The sequence below is a fragment of the Arachis hypogaea genome, chromosome 7 (assembly GCF_003086295.3).
Source record: "Arachis hypogaea cultivar Tifrunner chromosome 7, arahy.Tifrunner.gnm2.J5K5, whole genome shotgun sequence".
NCBI lineage: Eukaryota > Viridiplantae > Streptophyta > Magnoliopsida > Fabales > Fabaceae > Arachis > Arachis hypogaea.
Window position 1 is genome coordinate 22,949,984 of NC_092042.1, and position 11,767 is coordinate 22,961,750.

An 11,767-nucleotide genomic window follows, 5' to 3' on the forward strand; every position below is an offset into this window, starting at 1 on the left:
GTCAGCTGCTACTACGAATCATTGGTAAGTTTTGCTTGGTCTGATCTGGCTTCCTCATTGGTTTCAATGGTGCGATGCATGAACATACTTAGCTCCCTGTGTTGTTTGAGAATCTCTGCCCAGTCTGGATAGCAGGGGTGTAAATGATTCAGAACAACTTTGGAAATTGTCCAAAGACTGACGTCTTTCAATATGTATACATAGATCCTAGATGGACAGTTTATGCCGGCTAAGGGATTTGTCTTCAGAGTTGGAGATATCTTGAATTTCCACCTCCCCTCTCTGCTGCATACGATTAGTTGATTCTTAATCTCGTCTTCCTTCCGAGTCATATTCCTTATTTTGGTAGAAAAATCAGCAAGTTAGGAATAATTTTTGTAGAACTTTCCAGCTTTTTCTAGTGTCTTGAGAGTCATCCCGATCTTTGGGACAAATTGTTCATCCACAACATACCTGGTCTGCATAATGAACCGAACATGTTACTAAGGTGAAACAATTGTATAGTACTAAATGAACTGAACATTATCTATTATATAAATTCAAATTCGAACAGCTATCTGCATAATGAACCGAACACATTAATAAGGTAAAACAATTGTATAGTACTAAATGAACGGAACATTATCCATTATATAAAATCAAATTCAAAACACATGTGTCTACAATTTAGAGATTATCAATTCAATTCAATTCAGAACACCTGCGTCTATTCAATTCAATTCAATTCAATTTAACAATTGTATTCCATTCAATTCGATTCAAAATTGAATATTCTAAACCTCTTCCGCTTGATAGGATTCAGAAAAATAATCCAAATTGCTCTCATTTAACTTATTTGAAGTTGAATCGTTCATTATTTCAATTCAAAAGATAAATGCTATGCGCAGATCGAAGAAGAAAACGAAGAAGATAAATGCAACGTAAGCAGATCGAAAGAAGAAAATAAAAAAGACGATGAACGCGAGCAGAGAATAATGACGAAGCTTATTATATTAAATACAATGCAGATCAATAAAAAAAACGAAAAAAAAAAGAAAGACGCGAGTAGAAAAGAACTACGAATGTTTTACGTTAAGCAGAAAAAATTTACGTTGCAACAGAAAAAATTTATATTCATATGTTAAAATGCGTGTATTATAAATGAGTTGAGGAGTGAACAAAACGCATCTAACAAAACCTGCTTAAATATATAACTTGATTAAAATTTTTGCACGAATATATATTCATCTAATTAATTCTAATTATACTCTAACACTTATTAGTGTCTTATTTTCTTGATACAATCTCCCATACATCTACCTCTACTTAAGCATAATTGCTAAATGTAGATGAGTTACATTGCATGAGAAATTAATTGAATACTACCATATTTATTTCCCTAAGTTCATGTAGCTAATAATATCCGAGTTTAATAATGTACATACAGTTTTCGAAGTAAATCCCTCATTAATTTATTATAATCATAGACACCTCGAAAAAATTTACCGTGTATTCAACAATTATTATGAGTTACTCCATTGGAAACAAATAAATCAACCAAAAAAGTTAGTATCTTCGGCCACAGAACCCAAAAAAGAAAAAGAATTTCATCAGAACACTGACACAATCACAGAATCATCAATTTCTTTGACCTGAAAAAAAGTTAATGAAAAACACAAAAACAAATTCAATCATTGTCTCTCCCAACACACAAAAAACAAGTTTACACATTCACTGACTTGGTTACACCACTCAATAATAATCAAATGCCTTCCTCTTTGGAGCACTACTCATTTTCCACTTTCTACCATCACAACACCCTTTTGGTATCATAATCATAATCATCATCAATTCATCATCAAACCCAAGAAGAGAAAAATAGGACTCATAAAAACCATTTATTTTCAAGTGGGATCAGAGTCAGGAGTAATTAGTAGTAGTAATTACTCATTCAATAAGTAATAACTCTCTCTTTCCTTTTTTAGCTATATGGAGATTTAAAGAAGTGTGCTTTTGTTTGGTACAATGGAGGAAACAAAGGACAAAAACCTAAGAAAAAGAAACATGACTTGTCAATGACCAAAAGCAAAAGCCATTCCAAACCTTAACTCCTTCTTATCAGTTTCTCAGTTTTTCACACACATTCAAATGCCAAACCCGCCACCCTTTTATCTCATAAATCCAAACAAATTAAAAATTTCAAATCTTTTTTTTTTTCACTTTGGAAAGTTTGAGAATCTAAAAACACATAGAACCCTTCTCTTTTTTGCTTTTTCACCCTTTCCTTTTATCTCTTCGGCTCTGATCTTTCTTTCTTGTTTACCACTAAATCATTTATACTGACTATGAAGAACTTGACATCATCTCATTCAACATTTTCTTCTCCATCATCATCATCATCACCCTCATCATTATCAACACTACTGAGTGTTGAACCAACATTTTGCAACCCAGAGAGTGCAACTTCAGGTTGCATCAGTGCCATATTTCGAAGGATTCTATGCTCTCGTGCCCTTCCAACTCACGCTTCACGCCATATCAGACACCTTCATTCAATGGTGAGTTGCTATCATTCGAAAATATTATTAATTCTGTCTTAGACTTCTTAAATATGTGAGTTCTTTCATTGAGAACATAGACAAAAATACACGTGAAAGAGTTTATGATAGATAAAAGCACCCATTATAAATATTCATAAATATCAAAATACACTTCAGAAATTGTTTTTTGATGGACAAAAATTTGATATTTACAAATATTTTGTGTATATGTTTGTCGATGAAAATAATCTCTGAAGGGTATTTTGATCTTTGTAATCTTTTTTTGGTGGAAATTCAGATGCAGTCAACTTTAGATGAAGTTGATAATTAAGAATCGTTAGATAAAAATTTAGTCAAATCATTCAAATTATTTAACGATTTTCAGCTATCAACTTCATATGAGGTTGACTGCACCTGAGTTTTCATCTTATTTTTATTCTCCAAATTTTTTCATGCGTTTTTTTTTTGTCTATTTATTCTTTTTAATTTGTTCATAGAATTGTGGTGTTTAAGTATCATAATCGAATTTAATACTTGTATTTGTATATGCGAAACGTAGATGGGGAGTGACAAAGACGAAGAATTGAAGGCTAAGCATAAGAAGAAGGAAGCTGCATTTTGTGAAGCTGGGGTAGTGGCAAAGTTAATGGGATTGGAAACTGCCATGGAAGGTTCAGTTTCATCATCAATGGAGTGCTTCTTGGGAGATCATCAGGGTGTGGATAGGAGTGTAAAAGGTTCCTCATCATCTTCTTCGTTTCATGGGGTGCCAACAACTTTCCATTTGCATGAAAATGAGGACTTCTTGGTTTTCAGCTTCGGTTCCAACTACTCCAAAGGCAAGAAGAAGAAGAAGAAGAGAAACAAGAGTGTGTGTGATATGTGTGATGTTTCTCCCATCAATGTTGGTGAACTTGAAGAAGAGATTGTGAAGAGGAAGAAAAGAAATGATAATGCATGTTTGGCAAAGAACAAAGTTGCAAATGAGTGCAGCTCAGAAGATTCAAGCCCAGTTTCTGTCTTTGATTTTCACCGCCAACTTCTTCAAACAGGTTTCTTTCTTTTATTTTCACTTCTGCTTTTGCTTTTTTCTTTTTCTCTCTATTATTATTGTCATAAGTTTGGAGAATAAAAATAAAGATTGCAAATATCAAAGTAAAAGTCGTCAAATATACAATTTTTTAGCTTTAGACTTACTAATAAATTATTCATGCAAGAACAAATAAAAATTCAATCATTATATCAAAATATTTTGATTCATCTAACAAATTTACTTGAAACTGTGTGATTTTTCATATGTATCTTATTTTAATAAGATTTGAATTCCAACTTTTATGTTTACAAGTATATATATATATATATATATATGATATTGGAAGAGTTTTAAGTATATCTAAAATACCAGTGTTTCAGTTGTTTTAAGCGTTGATCTCAATTATAAAAAATATATATAATATATATTAATTAAAATTAACGATTAAAAGTATTGGAACACCGGTATTTTAGATACACTTAAAATTTTTTCTATGATATTTATATATGGTAGATTCTTTAGTGTTTATAAAATTTTTGTTTAATTTGTTTAAAAATAGAGATAGAGTGAAGTGGAATCCACATTTTTATTTTTAAATCTTACAGAGTAAATGTTAGACGCCATAGAAGAGATCTTTACATATTTTAAAAGTGTTTCTTATTTCAATAAAATAATTGATTTCTTTTATGCATGATTGTTGTAATTATTTATGAATAATTTTAATAAGAATTTGATGTGTAAAATTTATATAGATCTCAACCATTAAAATTTCCTCTTCATTTTTACTCCGCAACCAAACATGCCCAAGTCTTTAAAGTTTTGCTGATTTTGTTACAAATAATCCATTTGCAGATAATGCAGATTCATTAGGAGTTGATTTGAATTGGAGAAGGAAATTGACACCAGAGCTTGAAAATGAAAAGCAGCATGTTCTGCATTCTGATAGTGACATTTTGTTGCTACTTGAAGAGGAAAAGCTTAATTTGGCAACTGAGAACAACAAACATAAAATGAAGCAAAGGCATAATAATGATTATGAAGATGTATGGGGTCAAATTTGCAAGCTAGTTGAACATGATTTGTTTGGATCAAATCAGATTGAGGCTGAAAGAACGAGAAAACAAGGTGAAATTGAAAACATAACTGCAGATTTTGAGTCTCAAATTTTTTGTCACTTGTTAAATGAGCTGATAGATCAACTTGTTATTAGTTCCTAGTGTTAGTGAGAAAACTGCAAGTTTAATTAGAATCTTTATGTAAATTAAGTCAACTAGTGAAATGTAAAACTATTTTAGTTTTCAGTCTTTTGATTAGTTTTTCAGGTTATATATTTATATTTGGAGATTAATTAGAGAATTAATTATTTTTCAGTCAATATTAATCAATTTTTAAAATTATATTTTTATTCTAAATTATAAATTTTAAATTCTAAATCACCAACTCTAAATTCTAAACTCTAATCATAAATTTTAAGCATTTCAAAAAATAAAAACTAAAAATATAATAAAAATTAACTAATATTAATTAATTAAAAATAATCTTCTATACTTATTTTTATATTTATATTTTTTATCTTCTATAATTTTAGCTTTTGCTAATTTCAATAAACTGAATCATCTTAGCAACAAATTTATGGGAGAAACAGAAAAAAGAAAAGAAATTAAAAAGGGCAAATTGCATTAATCGGTTTAAAAGTTTAGCGAGATTCTGTTAAGACAATATTAATGCTATTATTTGTTTAATTATAAATTCTACAAAAATGAAAAAATAATAAATGTATTCACTAAAATTTAAAAGAAATAAGTATGCTGTATATTTTTGTCAAGGAAAGTAAATATAATTTAGGGGGAATTTTTTATTGGAGACAAGGCAGTGGTACTTTTGGTCCAGACTCCAGACAAACATGTTTTATGATATTTCATTTATCTAAGAAGAAAATACACAGAAACTTCAAAAAGCCTTAGGCTTATTAGTTGTTACAATTACAAAAGTCACAAGTCAAATATAATTTATTTTCTTGCAAAGTGCAAACAATGCAAAGCATGTTGGAAATGACATCACTTTAACCAAAATGTATTACCCACTGAAAGCTCATCCAATAATCATTAATGGATTGTAGTTATCTTTAGCTTTTGAGTTTTTGTCCTACATTGAGACATTTATTATTATTATTTTAGCTTGGGAGATAAGATATGTTCACATGATACAGTGTACTAACATATGGCACAAATGCACAATCAAGTCAACACTTCATTTTCCATGAGGCAATCAGAGAGTAGAGTGCAAATAAATGGATTTTGGTTTTCTACACATGCTTACATAAAGGGGCAAGTGCAGTTTCCACTAAGGTACATTTTTGGAGATGATAACATCCACCATTGATCATAATAATGAGTGCAATGGTTTCACCCTTCTGAGTTTTGCTGCCTAAACTTAAATTATGTAGATAATAACCAAGTAAAATATTAGCACTCATTCAAATTTTATGTGAGCATTGAATCGGTTAAAGCCATGTTTTTCTTTTCTCCCTTACAAGATATAACATTTTTAATAATAATATTTAGGTTTAATTACTCTTTTGGTCTTTATAGTCGAAAAATTTTCAATTAGGTCTTTATATTTTTTTCTTTTAATTGGATTCTTGCACTAATTTTTTTGTTTCAATTAAGCCCCTCTTAGTAATAATTGGCTTAATTGTATTAGAGATCCAACTAAAAAAAATTGGTATAAGAACTTAAATAAAAAGAAAAGGAAAAACAACCATTTGTACCCATGAACTTTACAAATGCTGACAAAAGTACCCATTAAAGAAGAAAACTAACGTTGTATCCATCAAAGATAGATTCCGTACGACAAAAGTAGCCAAATCCTAAATTTATGTTGACTTTTTAATAAAATTTCAGAATTACCCCCACCATTATCTTCAACCCCTCCTCTCTTCTTTCCCAAATCTCAAATACCTCCATTGCCTAAAAATCCTAATCTCAATACCTAAAACCTCCAAATTATCATTTTTCTAACCCTAATCTCAATACCACTTTCAACAAATTTCAACCCTCTCTTTATTCTTTTCAATTTTACCACCTCCTTCACCAACACGTGTTGATGGTGTATTGAATTTGTGCTTCCACCATTGCCGCCGGCAGAGCCTTCTCCTCCTCTTGCTGTAACTTCCGGCTGAGAGCAGTTTTGGAAGAGGTAGTCTCCCGATGAGTTGGCACCGTAATCATGATGATGATCGGCGAAGGAGTGTCCACCGAGAAAGTTCTCGAGCTTGGGTTGTTGGTGATGGTAGTGGTGGTTGTTGTCGACATTATTATTGTTGTTGCATGAATTTTCCAATAGCAGATTTTGGTTGATGTAGTTATTCTCCTTTCAATCTATAATGATAAAGGAAAATTAAAAAAAAGAGTAATTTATAATAATAATAATAGAGAAATTAAAAGAGAAAAAAATTAATAAACATTGCTGAGTAGAAAGGTGGCTGATTAATTTGGTTATGGAACCCTTAAGCGTGTTATGCTGCGTTATGGGAAAGGGTGGAGCTACACAACAATGTGGGGCAGCTTTTGCTGATCTTGTAAGGTACAATTCGGATGGTCCGAATTGTTTGTGTGGTATAGTGTTAGTTGCAAATCGGATGGTCCGATTTGCAAAGAGAGAAATTTTAAATTTTGGAAGCAGTAAATCGGACCGTCCGTCTTCTAAATTTTTTTTAAATTATGCGAAAATCAATTTGGAGGGTCGGATTTGATTATTATAAAAAAAATTTGAACTGAAATGGAACATCTCGTAGGGTGTGATTTACTGATATATATGTATATAAAAATCTGTAACTCATAAATAAGGCAGATAGTGTCTTCTTCCTCATTGTGTTCGTCTTCTGAGTCTTCCATCTTCTCCTGGTTCTATTTTCTTTCTTATAAGGGTAAAAAAAGTTTATAGTGGGGGTTTTGTTTCTGTTCAGGTTGTTGAGGAAAATGGATGATAGAGTTCTTTTAAAAGTGTATTATTTTGGTCAGATTTTGTTACAAACATCTGAAGGAGTAAAATTTATTTGTGACAATCCATTGGATGTTGTTATTCCCTACACAATCTCATTTGAGGAGCTCAAAAGTGTGATATATGAGAAGATTGATTCTGTGATGTCAAGGAAGATATCATGTATTTTATACAGATATCCCATCCCAGTATTTGGTGGATTCGTTCAATTTCAAAGCAAATATATAACCGAAGAAGCGAGCATGCAAGAGATGTTTTCAATGTATATTGAAAGTCATGCCCAAATGTCGTTCATCGAGCTGTACGTTGAATTCGAATAATCTGAGGCTGACCGAAATATTGTACGGGAAGATTACAATAGTGACAGTGAGAAAGAGTTCGAAAGCAATTACAAAACTGTGGATCCAGATGGAGATGAAGATCAAGGTGACGGCACTATGGCTCCAAATATGACAGACGTGGCAAATGCATTGGCAAATGAAGTGCCGTTCAAGGAGCCATCTTTCATGCGAGTGTTGGATTTGGAATTCATGCATGCTCCGGAGTTTTCCGATTACATGAGCGCTGGTATGTAGTTGCCTATTTTTATGAGACGGATTAGGACTCTGTAATAATTTATATTGATTGATGGAGTAAATAGTTAAGTGACATGTGAAAGTATATTTAATTAGCATTTGTTTATGTGATATAGTTAAGTGTAGGAAAATAATATTTTTTGTTAGTTATTGATAGAGCAAATAGTTATGTGACATGTGAAAAGATATTCAATTACCATATGTGGTTATGTAGTTAAGTGTAGGATAATACTTATTTATGGTCAGTTATTGAGGTAGTTAATTATTAATTATTGTTTCTTAATCAATATTTATTTATGTATTTATGTTTTCCTTTTTTATTATGATTGAGATAATAACCTGTTCTAGAGTTTAATAATATCATCATAGATGTATTGAGTGATGATTTGCCTTTAATAACGGTTATTAAATTTTTGTTTGGCTGCCGTCGTAGCAGAAGTCTCTCTTGTTGCAGATGGCGAATTTGCTGTGGGGATGAAATTCAGTTCCAGGAAAGCTGTTATTAGGGCGATGAAAGAGTATGCCATCCGAAGAAGTGTAGACTATCGACTGTATGAGTCGGAGCCGTTGACATTTTATGCCAAGTGTACACAGTATGGGGAGGGGTGTGATTGGCTTATCAGGGTTAGCATGATCAGCAGAAAGTACTGCTGGGTTATCAGGAGGTATAATGGTAGTCACACCTGTACCAGAGCTACCATTTCTCAGGATCATTTGAAGTTGGATTCTAACACAATTGTAGAAGTAATAAAGTCGTTGATTGAGGTTGACCCCTCGTTGAAGGTAAAATCAGTTATTGCAGAAGTGCAATCGAAATTCAATTACACTGTCAGTTATCGGAAAGCATGGTTGGCTAAGCAAAAAGCAGTGGAAAAAATATTTGGAGGTTGGGAAGCATCGTACGAAGCCTTGCCGATATGGTTTGAGGCCATGTGTCATAAGGAGCCATCAACTATCGTCCATTTTGAGACTATGCCTGCATACCAAGGCAATGAGTTGGTAAATGATATCCGGGTATTGCATCGGGTCTTTTGGAGTTATTACCCCTGCATTAGAGCATTCATACATTGTAAGTCAGTTGTCCAGGTGGATGGGACTCACTTGTACAGAAAGTATAAGGGCTGTTTGTTAGTGACAGTGTCACAGGATGGTAACAACAATATCGTCCCAATTGCATTTGCTATTGTAGAGGGAGAGACTTCTGATGCGTGGCACTTTTTTCTTAATAACCTGCGACAACACGTTGTGACTCGGGATGGTGTGGGGCTCATATCCGACCGACATGAATCCATCAATGCAGTTGTGGCTCGCAGTAACGGAGCATGGTCGCCTCCCAGAGCTTTCCATATGTTTTGCATCAGGCATATAGAGTCAAATTTCTTGAAAAAATTCAAGGCACCGTACCTGCAAAAACTTGTCGTCAATATAGGTAACATTGAGTAATTCGAAATTTGTTATCAACAGAGATACCTTCAATAAGTGTTTGTTAACCAAGTTTCCCTTTTTTTGTTATTATGCAGGATATTCGAGGATGGTCTGCGTACGAAGTGCGCTACCAGCGGTTACGAGAACGAGGCGAGGTTTACACTAACTGGTTAAACCGAATCCCCTGTGAACAGTATGCGTTAGCATTTGATGGTGGCTACCGATGGGGTCACATGACGACGAACTTAATAGAATGCATCAACTCAGTCTTGAAGGGTGCACGCAATCTCTCCATCACTACACTTGTCAAAGCAACATTCTACAGGCTTAATGAGTTGTTCACCCGAAAAAGATTAGAAGTGGAGGCTCGGATTAATGCTGGTCATATATTTTCTGAGCTTGTAACCTCAAAATTGCATGCAAACCAACTTGCATCAGGGAACATCCAGGTTAATTGCTTCGACAGACAGAATGAGGTATTTGAGGTGCGTGAGATGCCAAGTGGGTTGGAGTATGCCATCGACTTTCGTCAACACCGATGTGACTGTGGTGAGTTCCAGGTAGATCGGATTCTGTGTCGACATGTGTTTGCATGTTGTGCGAATCAACGACTGGACTGGCAAGTGTACGTGCATGATGTGTATAAGATGGACCAAGTTTGACGGGTTTACCGAGCCAGGTTTAGGCCACTTGGGAACCCCACTACCTGGCCTGCATACAACGGGCCTCGATCCGTACTGAATCCGTACCTCAGGCGCGTTGCCAAAGGTCGCCCCAGGATGACGCGCTTCTTGAATGAGATGGACACGCAAATGCTACGTCGTCTGCGACGATGTAGGCTATGTGGGGCCGAGGGACACAGCCGTAGTAGATGTCGTCAGTCAGTTGGTGTTAGTGCCCGAGATAATGCTCAGTAGAGTCTTCAATATTATGATATTTGAAACTTTGTAGCTTATATGAATCTATCCTTGGTGTACGCGTCTATAGAATTTTATGAATCTATCTATGATGAACCCTTGTAACTCCTTTGAATCTATCCTATGGCAAATGTGAGTTTAGAATTATATATCAATCAACTCTATTTCAATTAATGCTCAGTTAGAATTCATACAGACAAAAGTGAGCTGGTAAATAGCCAATATTAACCTAAAAACTTGATGTGTAGCCAGTGAAATATAATAAAGTTAATTCATACATAGTCAATATTAACCTGAAAACTTGATACATAGGCAGTGAAATATAATTAACTTAATTCATACATAGCCAATATTAACCTGAAAACTTGATACATAGTAAGTGCAATATAGTTAAGCTAACTCTTACATAGAAAAGCGAAAACTGACACATAAAACATGTAAACTACACAACATCTAATACTTTCTCATTGACCACTTTACATCTTTCACAAAATTCTTGCATTTCTTGGCGGCCTTTTTGAACACGGATGGAGTGAATCGATTAGCACTACGCCGAGGTGGATCAACCCTAAGATTGTACCCTTTTCCTGTTTCACCTGGAGTGCGTGCCTCACTTGCATAGAACTTAATTAGACAGTCCATCTTAACATGATTATATTTAAATCAACTGAGGAAACATGTATATAATATAAGCAACACAATAGAGATACCACACATGAACACATTATAATCAAGTGACCAAACAAATAAAGCAAAAGTAGGACCTCCGGCATCACCGTCATCAGGTGCATCATTACAGGATTCTTTATCCTCGTCCATTTCCTCATCCTCATCCTCATCTTCATCGTCATCCTCATCATCTGGTTCATCTACTAAATACTCATCAGTCTCTTTCTCAAGTGTCTTGGCATTTTCTTCAATCAGAGTCATTGAAACCCGGTTAGGGTCTTGAGTATTAAAAACTCCTCGAACACCATCACTCCTACTGGAGTCACCAGATACCAACCCTCCAGAAGCACATGACGAAGTCCGGTACCCAATCCTTGCGTCCAACAAATACCTACCTGCCATGATGTCAGGCTGATAGCCATATTGTGACTGCCCTACATCTCCAATCATGATGTCGAGATGATGGCCATATTGTGATTGGCCTGCATCTGCAGCCATGAACCCAAGCAACTGGCTAAAAGATCCACCATCTCCTGAGTCAAACTGTGGCACACTCCAATACTGCTGATGTATCGGGTATGACGAGGTAAAATGTGTTTGTGGTACATACTGGCTTGACCACTAAGG

General features: G+C 34.2%; 1 protein-coding gene across 1 annotated transcript; it reads left to right on the forward strand.

Moving 5' to 3' along the window:
* The first annotated feature begins 1,799 nt into the window (after nucleotides 1-1,799).
* Nucleotides 1,800-4,933, forward strand: LOC112702816 (uncharacterized). Its single transcript, XM_025753997.3, has 3 exons — nucleotides 1,800-2,537; nucleotides 3,079-3,571; nucleotides 4,405-4,933. The coding sequence occupies exons 1-3, from the start codon at nucleotides 2,325-2,327 to the stop codon at nucleotides 4,767-4,769; spliced, it is 1,071 nt and encodes a 356-aa protein (XP_025609782.1). The 5' UTR covers nucleotides 1,800-2,324; the 3' UTR covers nucleotides 4,770-4,933.
* The last annotated feature ends 6,834 nt before the right edge of the window (nucleotides 4,934-11,767 follow it).

Bases quoted from the DNA above. Each gene is read 5' to 3' on its own strand.
- LOC112702816 (XM_025753997.3), top strand. From the start codon at position 2,325: ATGAAGAACTTGACATCATCTCATTCAACATTTTCTTCTCCATCATCA. The intron at 2,538-3,078 runs GTGAGTTGCTAT...TGCGAAACGTAG, and splicing joins TCAGACACCTTCATTCAATG to ATGGGGAGTGACAAAGACGA. The intron at 3,572-4,404 runs GTTTCTTTCTTT...ATCCATTTGCAG, and splicing joins CCGCCAACTTCTTCAAACAG to ATAATGCAGATTCATTAGGA.